At 29.2% G+C, this 15,250-nt stretch overlaps 1 protein-coding gene across 1 annotated transcript; it reads right to left on the bottom strand.

Annotated features, from left to right (window-relative positions):
* Window positions 1-1,595: 1,595 nt before the first annotated feature.
* On the bottom strand, window positions 1,596-2,927 carry LOC126668484 (alkane hydroxylase MAH1-like). Its single transcript, XM_050361676.1, has one exon. The coding sequence runs from the start codon at window positions 2,925-2,927 to the stop codon at window positions 1,596-1,598; it is 1,332 nt and encodes a 443-aa protein (XP_050217633.1).
* Between the last annotated feature and the right edge of the window lie 12,323 nt (window positions 2,928-15,250).

Genomic DNA, 15,250 nt, shown 5'->3' with positions numbered 1-15,250 from the left:
CAGGAAAAACAAAACCACTGTCATCATTCAAGACGGGCAGCGAACAAATGTTGCTTTTATTTATTGTGCACCTATCAGAAATTAGTGCTTGTTACATTGTTTCATATCCTGCCGACAAACATCAAACAATACTTGTTGTTGATAATCTGGTGAGGGAAAAGTGTTTGTGGGAGAAATTGAACGCACGACCTAGCAGCTTGCCACTCAGCGCTTATATTATATTAATAATTTCTGTCATAATTATTTTATTTCTGGATATTTAAACACTCTATATCGTATTAAAAATGTAATTTTAAGTGAACATTAATTATCATTTTATTTAAAATAACATCAACAACAAAATTATTTTTAAGCTCAAAAACATCATTTATTTTCAGTATATAGTAACTAATATTTAAAATATTATATAACTAAATTAAAAGAATAATAAAAAAATTAATAAGTAGTTAGTGACTTTGTTAGAATATGTTTATAATGTAGGATTCCATTTATGGAATATTTGGATGAAAAATAACTTTATCATTAATTAAATAGGAATTATAGTCAATTGGGATTGATATTTCTAAACCCATATAGATTATTTAAATATGCATAATGTAGACATTGATGTAAATAAGAGAAGAAGGAGAGTGTGCGTGATGGGAGGAATATAAGTTAATCCTAACTTTTTTGAATGATTTCTTATAAGGAGTTAAACAATTTGTACGTTTTCCTTATAAGGGCATATTTATTAGAGATTTTCTCTATTTTGTGATTTTCCACCAATTTTGGATTCATTTTGATGATTACGGGATAACTCGATTTTTCGCCCGTGGATGTACGCTTTAATGCCGAACCACGTAAATTTCTTGTGTTATTTATTAGTTTTGCTATATTGTTATTTGTTCATCAAATTAATAATAAAATGCCTATCGAATGGTTTTGATCCCGCTGCGCATACCAGTCCGGTCACAAACAGATCATAAAAATTGGTATCAATGTGACAACATACTTAATTGTAAATTACAAATTTTTCATGCAGAACAAACTAATAAAAATTCATTTTGGCTCTTCAACTTAAAAAAAGGTTCAATAAGGCCAACCTCGTGATTTTGAAGAAAAAAAACACTTTCAAATGAGTCGTTTTAAACAAAAATTCCTCATAATAGACGTTTTTGCGTGTTTGATTCCTTTAACTCCAAATGGACCAATAGTTTATTGCCATCTCGATCCAAAATCCTTCAATATTTTTTTGCCACTTTAGTAAGGAGATATGAGTCAAATTAACCAACATATGAGCGTTTTTGTCCAAAGTCATAAGTTTGTCCTTAATCGATATTTTGTGCCAAATGAAGGAGCAAAATAGATTTTTATTGCAAACTAAACCTTTATTGAAAAATAAACTTTGCGTATTTTTATTAGTTGGAAGGTGTAACTAACACCTTTTACTATAGAGATAATTCAATCAAATGGAATTACTGCAAAATTTTCAGAACCAACAAAGAAAATTCTAGCCATTAGATAATTAAGTGGTTTTATAAATTGAATATAAAATACTAATATTTAACTCGAAAATATACACAGAATTGATCAAGTAATTCTCCTGCTCATCCTAATCATAAGACCATGCTTGATATGAAGTATGGTGAGTGTTGAATCAGCCTTCCATCTTCCTTTGATATCCATCTCTCTGGATTGAATTCTAAACAATCTTCTCCCCATATTGATTTCATTCTCCCCATCGCGTAACTCGACAAAACAATTTCCATCTTCGGATCAACATAGTGTCCGCTCGGAAGAATGTCTGGTTGTAGAGGTTTCTTATGTTCATACATAACTGGTGGATAAAGCCTTAGTGTTTCGCATATTGCTCCATGCAAATACACCAACTTGCTCACCTCTTCCAACTCAAACACTTGTATTTCATCACTTCTTTTTGGCAATAATCTGTTCAACTCTTCTCTAATCTTGGCCTCTGCGACTGGATTTTTCGCTATTAGCCAAAAGAACCAACCCAAAGAGTTCTCTCGTCCTGCAATCAAAAAATTTACGAGCGTGTCTCTCAAAAATTCTTCCTTGGATTTCCATCCTTCCATTAATTTTTCATCGTTGTAATGTGAGGTTAAATAGGATGCCAGAAGATCAACATCTTCATCTCCCCCTTTGATGAGTTGTTCTCTTTTCCTTGCAACGTAGGCGGCTGCTATACGATCGATTTCTACCCTAGCTATTTTCATTTTGTTTTCCAATCCAAACCCTAGCCATTTCTGCAACCTCCATAATATTTTTGGTCTTACATGCCGATAGAATATGGCTTCTTCTGCATGATCTAAAGCATATGTAAACTCGTTTTTAGGTAATTCGATGGCTAGAGTCTTTGGATTATGACCTGTAATCACCTTCACTGTAACATCAAACGTAAACCTGTGAGCTATATCTTGCATGTCCACTATTCCGCCTTGCTCGCAACAATGTTCAAGAACCGGGATTAGGGCATTTTCTACCGTAACATTTATAGTATGGAAGAGAAATTTTTGAAAGCGTTGACGATTGATCAAAGCGACAGCAACTTTTCTTTGATTCTTCCACTGATCAAAATCAGAATTGAAAAGGCCATCTCCAAATATATCTCCAAATATTTCTTTGAATTCGGAGCCTTTAGGATAATTGGAGGAATTGGTACTCATCATGTGCTTGACATTGGCAGGATCAACAGTTCCTATCATATCCATGTTGATAAACCATGGACCTTTAAAATGGTATGTGCCGTTGCTTCTCTCTAAAATTTGCATGCTCCAATCATGAAATCGGTGGGCATTGGCCAACAGAGAAGGTAGCATACCCAGAAACGGCCAATTCCATAAAATTTCATGACGATTGCTCAAATAAGTGCCTATTGCTAAGCAAATGAAAGCTAAAATAACTTCAAAAATGCCTAGCAATGCCATCTTTGAAGCTTACTGAGTGAATTAATTTGGTTGTATAGTGAGTACGGTACAACTGCAGTGCATGTATTTATAATATTTTTTTGGACAGCATTGTTTGGCCCGATTTAGACACAACGGCCAGAAATAAATTTTATTTGCAAATCAGTCCTTTTTCTCTATTTGTATGTTGGTGGCACAATTGATGTCTATTAATTAAGAGAAAATTAGGATAAATACTCTATTTTTGAAAATAATTTGACTTCCTACCTCATTAAGGAAAAGATAGAGAAAATACCTCACCATTTTAATGTTTTTATTTTTTTACTCTAAAACATGTTTATATTATAATTATACCTACTATTTATTAATTTTTTACTCTAAGTATATTTTCCTTACCCTAATCATGTTATAGCTGTCATTTTTTTAATATTTCTCTCTCCTTTCCTCTCTCCTCTCTCCTCCTCCTTCTCTTTTTCTTCTTCTTCTTCTTCTTCATCTTCTTATTCTCTGGTTCTTTACTCTTCTTCTTTATGTTTCTTTCCTTATTTATTTTTTTCTTTACTCCGCCGCCGTTTCTTCATTGCTCCTCCGTCGTTCTTTCATCGCTCCGCCGCCGTTCCTTCGCCGCTTCCCGTTCTCTATATTTAATTTTGGCAATTTTTTAATACGATTTGTTTTAATTTTCAGATCTAATAAATTACTCTTGAATTTTCTCATTTTTAGATCTAAAAATTTGCATTAAAAACGATTTTATGCACAAAAATAAATTTTCTGCAAAAAAACAGCTTCTGATTATCATATGAGTATCATCACTGCATTATCATGTAAGTATCATAACACTGCAGAGAAAATTAATTTTTTTATTAAAAACAGTCTCTGATTATCATGTTATTATCATTTTGTTATCATAACAGTAAAGGAAAAAAATAGCCTCTGATCATCATGTTGTTATCGCTATATTATCACATAACAATGCAGTATGATAACTAGATGATAATGAAGTTTGATAAGGTTATGATAATTGGATGATAATGTACATGAAAATATAATTATAAAAGGATTCATGATACCAGTGATAACCAGATGATAATTAAATAATAAAGTTATGATAATAGTATGATAATATGATATCTATATGGAAAACAATACATAAAAGTTATGATAACAAGATGATAATGTGAAGATAATACTATGGTAAGGTTCTTATTGATAATAAAATGATAATAGTATGATAATATGATACCTGCATGAAAAGAAAATACAGAAAAATTATGATAACGAGATGATAATATTCTGCTACATACGATACTCATAATGGCATGATAATAAAATGACAATGCAATATGATACATTGATAATTATATGATAAGGTGAAACTGTGATAATCATATGATAATGTAATACTGTGATAATCATATGATAATATGATTTTGTCTAATATTATCCAGCATTATCATCACATTATCATATAATAATCTGCTACATACGATACTGATAATGATATGATAATAAGATGTCAATGCAATATCATACACTGATAATTACATGCTAAGTTGAAGCTGTGATAATCATATGATAATGCGATATAGTGATAATCATATGATAAGGTGATAATGTGATTTTGTCTTATATTATCCACCAGTATCATCACATAATAATCTGCTATATATGATAATCAGATGACAATGCAAATGATACACTGATAATTACATGCTAAAATGAAAATGTGATAATTATATGATAAAGTGATATAGTGATAATCATATGATAATGTGATACTATGATTTTTTATTTAGTTCATACAATTTTTGAATATACTATTAATATAACAAAATATTTAAATAGTAGTATATATTTTTATATTATGCATATTTATTAAATGAAAAGAAAATGTTTCATTAATTGGTAATTTATAATAGGCATATTTATTAATTTAAAGCGTGCAGAAATAAAGAGTATCTAATTTATATATGTTTGAAAAAAGTTTGGAACAAGTAAATAAAACAAAAGTTTGAAAAAGAAAAAGAAACGTCAGATATGTGAGGTATGTGGAAAGAGAGAAAGAGAGTAAGAAAGAGATATAGTGTGTCAGAGAAGCCTATTATATAGGTAGAGTAAAATTCTAATAAATTGGACACGGAGAGTAAAAATATTAGAATGGCCAAATCATGGAGTATTTTTGTTGACTTTTCCTTATTGAGGTAGAAATTCAAATTATTTTCTTTTTTTAGGTAAATACATAAATCTCTCATTAATTAATGTGGTTTTTAGAATTTATTTATGGGCTTTTTACTCAAACAACCAACATTCATGTTTGATTTACTTTTATACCAACACATATTTGACATTTTAAAACTACCATGCAAGGGAAAAATTATTACTTTTATACCATCCATATAAATAGAACCCTAATAACACAAACCCTCATAATTACAATTATTTTCTCTCTCCTCAAATTTCTCTCTCCTTTTTCTTTCAATTCACCTTTCACACAAATCTCAGATTTGTTCTTCGCACCAATCCGCCTCCGCCGTTCCATTTTTGCCGTTTTGCCTCCGCCGTTTCGCCTCCGCCGTTCCGTCATCTTTCTTTTATAATTTTGATTTCAGATCTGAAGTTTTTAATTCTTTTTTTTCATTTTCAGATCTGTAATTTGTTTATTTTTACTGTTGTTTTCACCATTAAACATGTATAAAAATTATCTTTAAAGAATCTAATACTCATTTCATGTAATGTATAGTAATTTTGTGATTTTATGGAATAAAATTCTGTTATTTCTACATTTTTCTTGTGTTTCTGCGTTTTTTTTATTCTGCAGAACGATTTGTTGATGATGATTGATTGCTGAATTATTGTAATGTTACAGTGTTGTTGACTTTATGTTGATATCAACTGATTTTTTTTTTATTTTTACATTGACAACTAAGATAATATTGTCTGTGAAATAAACTAAAAAAATTAAATTAAATTGAGACTAGATAATGATATGGTAGCATCGGGGAAGAAGACATATAATGATGTTGCATTATTGTAATGTTACAATGTTGATATGGTGTTGATTTTCGGTTGATATTTTGTTGATTTTAGCATCGGTGAAGAAGACAATAATGATGTTAAATTATTGTAATGTTACAATGTTGATCTTATGTTGATATAGTGTTGACATGGTGTTGACATGGTGTTGATTTTGGTATTGGTAAAAAATATAAATAATGATTTTGAATTATTATAATATTACAAATTTGAATTTATGTTGATATTATGTTGATTTTGTGTTGGTATTTTAGATTGGAAAAATAATTTATTAATCTTTGGTTAATTTAATGTTGATTTTATATTGATATATATATAAAATTAAATATATGATAAATAATAAATTTTGATTAATTATTAGTAAAAATAAAGGTAAATAAATATTAAAAATAAAATTAGTGTTAAAAAATTTTTACAAAATTAATACTATCCAGTTTATTAAATGTTGTTGATATTATGTTGATATTGTGTTGATATTAAAACTGACAAAAATGTCAGCAATAAATAATGTACACATGTTGATTTTATATTGATTTTGTGTTGATTTTAAGCTGATATTTGATTAATTTTAATAACAAATAGTATACACATGCTGATTTTATGTTGATTTTGTGTTGATCTTCAATTAATTTTAGGGATATGTGCATGTTAATTCTAGGTTGATTTTAGGTTGACATCGAGTTGATTTTGCGTTGATTTTGATTAATTTAGCTTAAATAATTGTACATCAATAAAATTCAACATTAATTTTATAATAAAGTTTGTACGTAGAACATAATATAAGGAGCAAAAAACCCAACCAAATTTCAAAAATGCAGAAATGAATTTAGTACATTTTAATAAATTAACACTATAGAAAATGAAAGTTACAAAAAATAGTTGAATACCAATAGCATATGTTTATGTAGGGAATTCCAGAACGTTTATCGAGAAAAAAACACAAAAAGATCAATCATTCAAACAAATATGTGCACTCCACATTCCATCCTGCTGCTTTTCAAATAAACATCTATTCCGCAAACTTACAGGAGGCATGTATTTCACAGACAATATTATCTTGTTTGTCAATGTTAAAAAAAAAAAATAGTTGATATCAACATAATATCAACATAATGTCAACATAAAATCAACAACACTGTAACATTACAATAATTCAGCAATCAATCATCATCTACAAATCGTTCTGCAAATGAAAAAAACGCAGAAATACAACAAAACACAAAAAAATGCAGAGTTAACAGAATTTTATTACATAAAATCATAAAATTATTCTACATAACATGAAATAAGTATTAGATTCTTTAAAAATACTCTTTATACATGTTTAATGGTGAATAAACAGTAAAAGATAAACATATTACAGATCTGAAAATAAAAAAAAAGAACAAAAAATTTCAGATCTAAATCAAAAAGAGAAAAGAAAGATGGCGCGGCGAGACAAAGGTGGAACGACGGAGGCGAAACGACGGAAATGGAACAGCAAAAACGGAACGGCGGAGGCGGAACGGCGGAAGCAAAGGAATAAGAACGTGGAGAAACTCTGCTGGACTCGTGGAGAAGAAGAAGGAGTCGCCAAAATTCAAAAGAAAAAGAAGAAACAGTAGAAAAATAAGAATTCAAAAAAATTAGGTTACAATTTTAATTTTGGATGGTATGAAATGTAAACTTTGGTTTTGCACTGTATAAAAGTAAATTTGGGCCAATTTTCAGTATATTGGGTAAAAAGCCCTTTATTTATTGAGTGTCGTTTCTTGAACAACTAGCCCCTTCTTCTATTTTAGTTTTTTCTTTATTTTTCTCTTATTGTTAAACTGTTTTTATATCATAATTTCCTGTTTTAATATTATTAGTTAATTTTTTATTTCAAAATACGCTTTTTATGTTTGGTTCTAACACTCCACATTGCTATCTATTTTAAAATTATACTCCCTCCGTTCCAAATTGATAGTCACTATTTTAAGTTTTTTTGTCCTAAATTATAGGCCGTCATTTATTGCTTAAATGATAAAATGACATGAATACCCTCATTAATTATAATATATTACATTAAAAAGAGAGAAAACAGTACTAAAAAAACAAAACCAACACTACATTAAATAAGGATAAGTGTGGTATGTTTTTATAAAATTACCTATTTTATATAGATTTATTAAAAAATTTAATACGTGTGTTTGTCATAAACTGCCTGTTAATTTGTAACGGAGGGAGTAATTTTTTTTATTTAGCTTACATTCAAGTAATAGCATGTGGTGGGTGGAAATTTACAAGTTTAAAATCGAGTTTTTCAAAAGCATAAAGCTCTTCTTATCCAGTTGTAAATAAAAAAAATTATAAAAATTATAAAAAATTTATTTGTTATTTAATTGTATTTGTTTTTGTATGATTATAATTTCATTAGTAGCTTCATTATTCTTTTCTAAAATCCAAAAATGTTAAATGAGTGGAAATGGTGAAAGATCAATTAAAATAATGAATTAAAATTAAAAAAATATAATATAGACTTGTTTTTTATGAATTATAATATAGATTGTTAGTAGTCGTTATGAAATAGTATTCCTTCCATAAAATTGCTTTATAGTAACTGAAACTTTCATATTTTTGAAAGAATTTGCTAAATTTTATGAATTTTTATTTTTTAATAAATTGTAATTAATTTAATTCCGGTCAAAAGACCATTTTCCATAAAATATGTAGTATAAAAAAATAATATAAAACTATACTTTAAATTGTATGTTATATATTTATCTCTATATTTTCAACATATATAATTTTATTTTATATTATTATCTTTAAATACTAGTGTCGCTTTACGTGTTTTACACGTGGCTCGTAGTATAACTCATTGAATCATCATAATTGTATTTTTTATGTATTTGGGTGATTATATTTATATTTAATTAATAATTATTTCTATAATTAAAATTATACCACGTGAGTGTAAAATTCAAATAATATTTAAAATACCCTACATGGTATATAATTGAAAAGAAATCGATATTTAATTTAAAAAAATTATTTGTACTTTTAATTGGTATCTATAAAATTCAGATAAAATAAAAAGAAAAGATTACTTTTTTTTTGTATATTCAACAACAAAATAAAGATAGTTTATAACATAGATTTTTTTTTGATCCCTGAACGGGTTCCAACTATGAAACGGCACTTTTAAACCTTTCATATTCAGACTAATCCCCACTCGAGCCGGGTAGGCTCTTTGCAGGAGGCAAAGCTCTGGCCCCATGTTTTTAACGGCTGCATACATGAGTACAGTTCGAACCCGCGACCTCACTTAAATTAGAAGAGCGCTTTACCAACTCATCTACGCCTTGGGGTTGTAATATAGATTATTAATGAATGAATATAATAATTTATACAAACTACAAATATTAAAAACTTGACTATTTTTTTCTTACGAAATTAAGAATAAAACAAAGTTGTTGACTTTATTATACCAATCATTCATTTTTTTTATTTTTGGTAAGCCCGTCCAGTTTCCAAGGATTCGCCTTAACTAATCTGGATCCGACCCGCGTCGCGCACCTGACATGATGGGTGAGTCTGCCAGTGGGAATTTTTTGCATTCACAAGAACTCGAACTCGAGACCTTACTTAAGCGATATCAAGCCGCTTACCACAAGCATTCGTAATAAAGGAGTTCACTTGTATATTTATGTTATAGTTTTTATAAAATTGTAATTCATTCCAAGAATTTTACCTTAGTTAGTATTCTTCATCACTTATTAATGAACAGGTTTTCGTTGCTTCTTATTCAAATTAATTTCCAATTCTATTCTAACTCAAATACTTAAATAGATATTTTAATTTTCAAATTAATTAATCAATTATTATAAAACCTTTAATTAACTAATCAATCAATTAGTAAGAATTACTTGGTAAATTCCCCCCCCCCCCCCACCCACCCACCCACCACCCATCCGCGCTTTTATATATAGTACTAGTTTTTCCCCACGTGCTACACACGTGAGCGATATTCATAAGACCCGTTATATATACAAATTGTTAAATATAATATACTTGTAAACTTATTGAATTATAGTATTTGATAATAATTTTTTATTTATTTAATTTAAATATGAAATAAGTTATTAATATAATACTTTAGTTATATATACATTAATTAAATTATATAATATAATATTTACAATTCTTTAGCTCTCGTACAACCAAAACAATGAGACTATTCATCATTATGCAAATCGTCTATCATAATTCAGAATCACAAAGTTTTTAACAGTTAACACCAAGAGCTTCAATAACTTATAAAAATAGTACACAATTTAATGATAGATTAATTAATCATAATTCAGAATCATGAAGTTTTTAACAATTTTCACATCAATTAGTACTACTTAATAATTAAAAAATTCAATAACTTATAAAAATATACATAATTTAATAATAGAGTAAAAGAAGCTAACCTCATGTGATAGTCAAAAACAATGAGAAAAAATAAACAGACATCTTTCCATATTCGACACTTATGTCTCTCCGTCTTTTCTTCCACATGATTTTTCATCATCTTTATATTAATTTCAACAAATAACTTTTTTCAATAAAACTAAACTAATTATACTTTTCATTACTTATAGTACGACTTCTAATTAAATTGGAGTTTTGTTTAAACTAAAGCTCCCATTGGAACCAAACTTTTATTATTATTTATTATTAAATTATATATTATCTAAAACTATACCTTCTTCTATCAAAAATAATAGAATTAAAATATTATATTATATCAATATTTTAATTAAGAAAAAATAGAGTATATATAATAAACACTTTATTATTTATAAAGAGTCTACCTTTAACACAAACATCAAAACTTGAAGTAATATTGAACTAAGAAAACTCTAGATTACGGAAGTTAGATCTTATTCCAATTTAAATTTAATTAAAAGTTCAATTGCAATAGAATTAGATAAGGAGAAGGAAGGAACTAAGGAAACTCCACATTACCGAATTTAGCTAGGATAAAAATGGCCCAATTTTTTCAACATATATGCTAAAACATTAACTTTTGTACGTAATAAAGTTAAACTCTTAAGTAATTTACTCTTATTGAAATTATTAATATATACTGACTTTAATATCGTAATTTTGTTTCCCCCCCTCTCCTTCACACTTATAAAAAAGTTATAGATAGATATATCTCTCTGTGTGCACACACACACACACATATATATATACAAACAAAATCTAGAAGAAATAGAAAAGGTTCCTGAAGATTTTCTATTTGTTCTGAGAGAAATAACCTCTAAAAAATATATTATAAAAATCCCTATTGTTTTTTCAAACAATTTTAAAATGGACACTATTGCGCTATTTGACACTGGTGCAGATCTAAATTGTATTAAGACTGGATTGGTTTCAAAAAATCTTCATGAAAAAATTTCTGAAAGACTTACTTCTGCAAATAATTCTAAAATGGATTTAAAAGGGAAAACGGAAGCAAGTATTTCTAACAGTGGCTTGTTAATAAAAACAAACTTTGTATTGGTCGATAATATACACCATTCGGTGATATTAGAAACACCTTTTATCAATTTAATAAACCTTACAAGGTAGATTATGATGGAATTTATTTTAAAGAAAAGAAAGTAAAACTCAATTTTTCTTTCTTAGAAAAACCTAAAACCTGAAATCTCAATATTATAAAAGCAAGTTCTATCTATAATAATGAGATCAATCTTCTAATAGAGAGGAAAACAAAACGATTTATTTCAATTAAAACGAGAAGTCCAACTTCAAAAAATCGAACACCAGTTGAAAACTGAGGTTATTAAAAACAAGATAGCGGAACTCCAAAACCTTTATAAAAAGGAAGTTTGTTCGGAACTACCAAATGCTTTTTGGTCTAGAAAACAACATATGGTAGATTTACCTTATGAACCTCTTTTTGATGAGAAAAACATTCCTACTAAGGCTAGGCCAATTCAGATGAATGCTGAATTGGAACAGTTTTGTAGAAAAGAAATTCAAGATCTAGAATCTAAAGGGTTAATTTCTAAATCTAGATATTTTTGGAGTTGTGCAGCTTTCTATGTAAACAAGGCTTCAGAAATAGAAAGAGGAACTCCTAGATTGGTTATTAATTATAAACCCCTAAATAAAGCATTAAGCTGGATTAGGTATCCTATATCTAACAAAAAAGATCTTTTGCAAAAACTATGTTCTTCATTTGTGTTTTCAAAATTCGATATGAAGTCGGGATTTTGGCAAATACAAATCGACCCAAAATATAGGTATAAAACTGCATTTACAGTTCCATTTGGACAATATGAATGGAATGTAATGCCTTTTGGTTTAAAAAAATGCACGTTCTGAATTTCAGAGGATTATGAATAATATTTTTAATCCTTATTCGGAATTTTGTATTGTATATAATGATATTCTTATATTTTCTAACTCAATTGAGCAACATTTAAAACATTTAAAAATATTCTTTTTCATCATCAAGAAAAATGGGTTAGTAGTTTCTGCAAAAAAGAGATCTCTATTTCAAACTAGAGTTAGGTTTTTGGGTCATTATATTACATGTGGCACCATAACTCCTATAGAAAGATCTTTGCAGTTTGCTAGTAAATTTCCTGATAAAATTATCGACAAAACTCAGCTTCAGAGGTTTCTCGGAAGCCTCTATTATGTGTTAGATTTCTGTCCGAATATGAATAGGTTAGCTAAGCCTCTTCACAATAGGCTTAAGAAAACCCCAGTTCCGTGGACTGATGAACACATTAGTATCGTTAAAAAAATAAAACAACAAGTATTAGAATTCCCTTATCTTTATCTAGCCAATCCCGATCTACCTAAGGTGGTCGAAACAGATGCTAGCGATTTAGGCTTTGGCGGTATCTTAAAACAAGTTGAGAACGGCACGGAACTAGTTGTTCAATACACTTCACGCCATTGGAATGATTGCCAGAAGAATTATTCCACAATTAAAAAAGAAATTTTGTCTATTGTCTTATGCATAACGAAATTTCAATCTGATTTATTAAATCAAAATTTTTTACTTAGAGTCGATTGTAAATATGCAAAGGAGATTTTACAAAAAGATGTTCAAAATATTGCATCTAAACAAATCTTTGCTAGATGGCAAGCTATTTTAAGTATTTTTGATTTTGATATTGAATATATTAAAGGCGAAGCCAACTCTCTGCCTGATTTTCTAACAAGAGAATTTTTGCAGAACAGATAGAAGGATCCATGCCAAAAAAGAAATGAAAAGAGAAGGTTCAGCCTTCTGAGAAAAAACCTGAAGATGCTCCTTCTGAAATAATCCTTTCAGGAGTAAAACTCATATTATCTTATGTTGACGTTGTGAAAGCCACAAATATAACCCAGTCCGAGGACAAAACTTTGCAGGTACAGGAATGGATAGCATCCATTTCAAAACACCCAGAACTGGTAAGGGCCCTTCATAGCTCTATGCAAAATACAGAAAAATCTGGGAAAGAATTGGAAATTCTAAAATCTCTCGAGTCTTGCCGAAACTCTATAGCTTCCCAAGCTATAACTATCTCAGGTAAAACCCCTAAAATTATTGTCAAAACAGAGAAAGGAGAATCTTCATCCTCTAAAACCCTTTCTCAAAATATTTGGGCTCAAAACAGTTCTTAAAATATTTTGACTCAACCAAAACAGAAAACAAGTTTTATTGAAAAACAGTTTTCAAAATATTGTTACTATCGAAAACGGATATTTTGATCAAAACCCATATTTGGTATTACAAAAAATGTTTGGAAAAAATTGGTTTTACAAACCTTGGGATTTATCCAAAACAAGAGAATATTACCTGAATATTCTTGAAATAACTGAATCAGTAGAGTTTAAACACTTCTACTACACAGGAAATCAACCAGAGCCTTCATACTCTACCTGTAAAATTCTAAAAATTCTAAATCCTTCTGATTGGGGACAAGAGCTTGCTAAGCCAAAATCATTTCCAATAAACTTCCCTAAACCACTGTAAAACGTTTTCCTACTGAGATTACCAACAAGCCTGGTTCAATGTTTTCTTGATCCAAAACAATAAAAATACTCACACATGGTTATTTTATTTTAATGACCATATTAACCCAGCCTTGTTTCCCTCATGGTTTTCACAATGGTGGAAATATTATGGTTCAGTTACCGATATCTTAATACCCGAAGTCCAGGAATCTTTCAAACTTTGGAAAACCCACTTTAAACCTTCTGATGTAGAGAAAAGACTTGCTCCACTGTGTCTTTTTTCTGCAAAATTCTTCGTCCCATGGGTAACTTAATGGTACTTAGACGTGGGCACTGAATTGGAAAATCTTATTATCCAGAGAAGATTCAAAGTCAAGTGGTGGAGTTGTTTCAAGGTTCCACAAAAACTCCTAAAACCGGAAATGGAAAAATGGTTAAAAAGAAGCCAATTACCCGTTTCAAATCCAGAGCATACACAGTTTTTAGCTCAAAATCTAGAGCAAGCGCGCTTTTGGCATCAGCAAAAACGGAAGAACAGTACTTCACAATTATGAAGGAACTTCTTCAAACTATTCAGAGATCATCCAAAGCATCATCATCTTCATCAAATCCTGCAGCATTTTCAGAACCAACGTTCAACCTAGCAGAAGATAACGAAGACGACTGTTTCAGGATCTTCCCGTCTGTATTGTAAAATCCTGTAAAAAATAAAGGCTTATAAAGTCATATGTATGTTTAAATAAAATACCTGATGGACTGAAAACCTTTTTTGGGCAGCCCATGCAAAAAATAAGGTATATATAAAAATAAATAAAAACCTGATGGACCGAAAACCCATTTGGGCAGTCCATGCAAAAATTTAGGTGTATAAAAAAAATAAAAATAAATAAAAAATAAAAATAAAATTTAAACCTGATGAACCGAAAACCCGATTAGACAGTTCATACAATAGTTAAGGTATATTAAAAAAATGTATTATTCCTCGACAATATTTTCGACAGCTCTTCCTTGACAGACGGAGTATTATTCGCTGTATAATTAAAAACAACAATAATGTGGCAGACAGAGTATTATTCATCTACAAGAATCTCGTGGCCGACAAAGTACTATTCATGCTACAGTAGTGTGGCAGACAGAGTACTATTTATCTACAGGAATCTCGTGGCAGACAAAGTATTATACATGCTACAGTATGCACTCCAATTTCCCTATAAAAAGGACCCTCTTCTTCAAAGGAAAACACACCAAATTTTCTCAAGATTAGAAAATTTCTACTTCTTCTCTCTCCCTCCATACTTTCTTCTCCTTCTTTCCTTGTTCATATTTGTAATTTATAT

This window comes from Mercurialis annua, linkage group LG2 (genome assembly GCF_937616625.2).
Source record: "Mercurialis annua linkage group LG2, ddMerAnnu1.2, whole genome shotgun sequence".
In the NCBI taxonomy this organism is placed as follows: Eukaryota; Viridiplantae; Streptophyta; class Magnoliopsida; order Malpighiales; family Euphorbiaceae; genus Mercurialis; species Mercurialis annua.
Note: the sequence above shows the minus strand (reverse complement) of the source record. Positions and strands in the feature narration are given on the sequence as shown.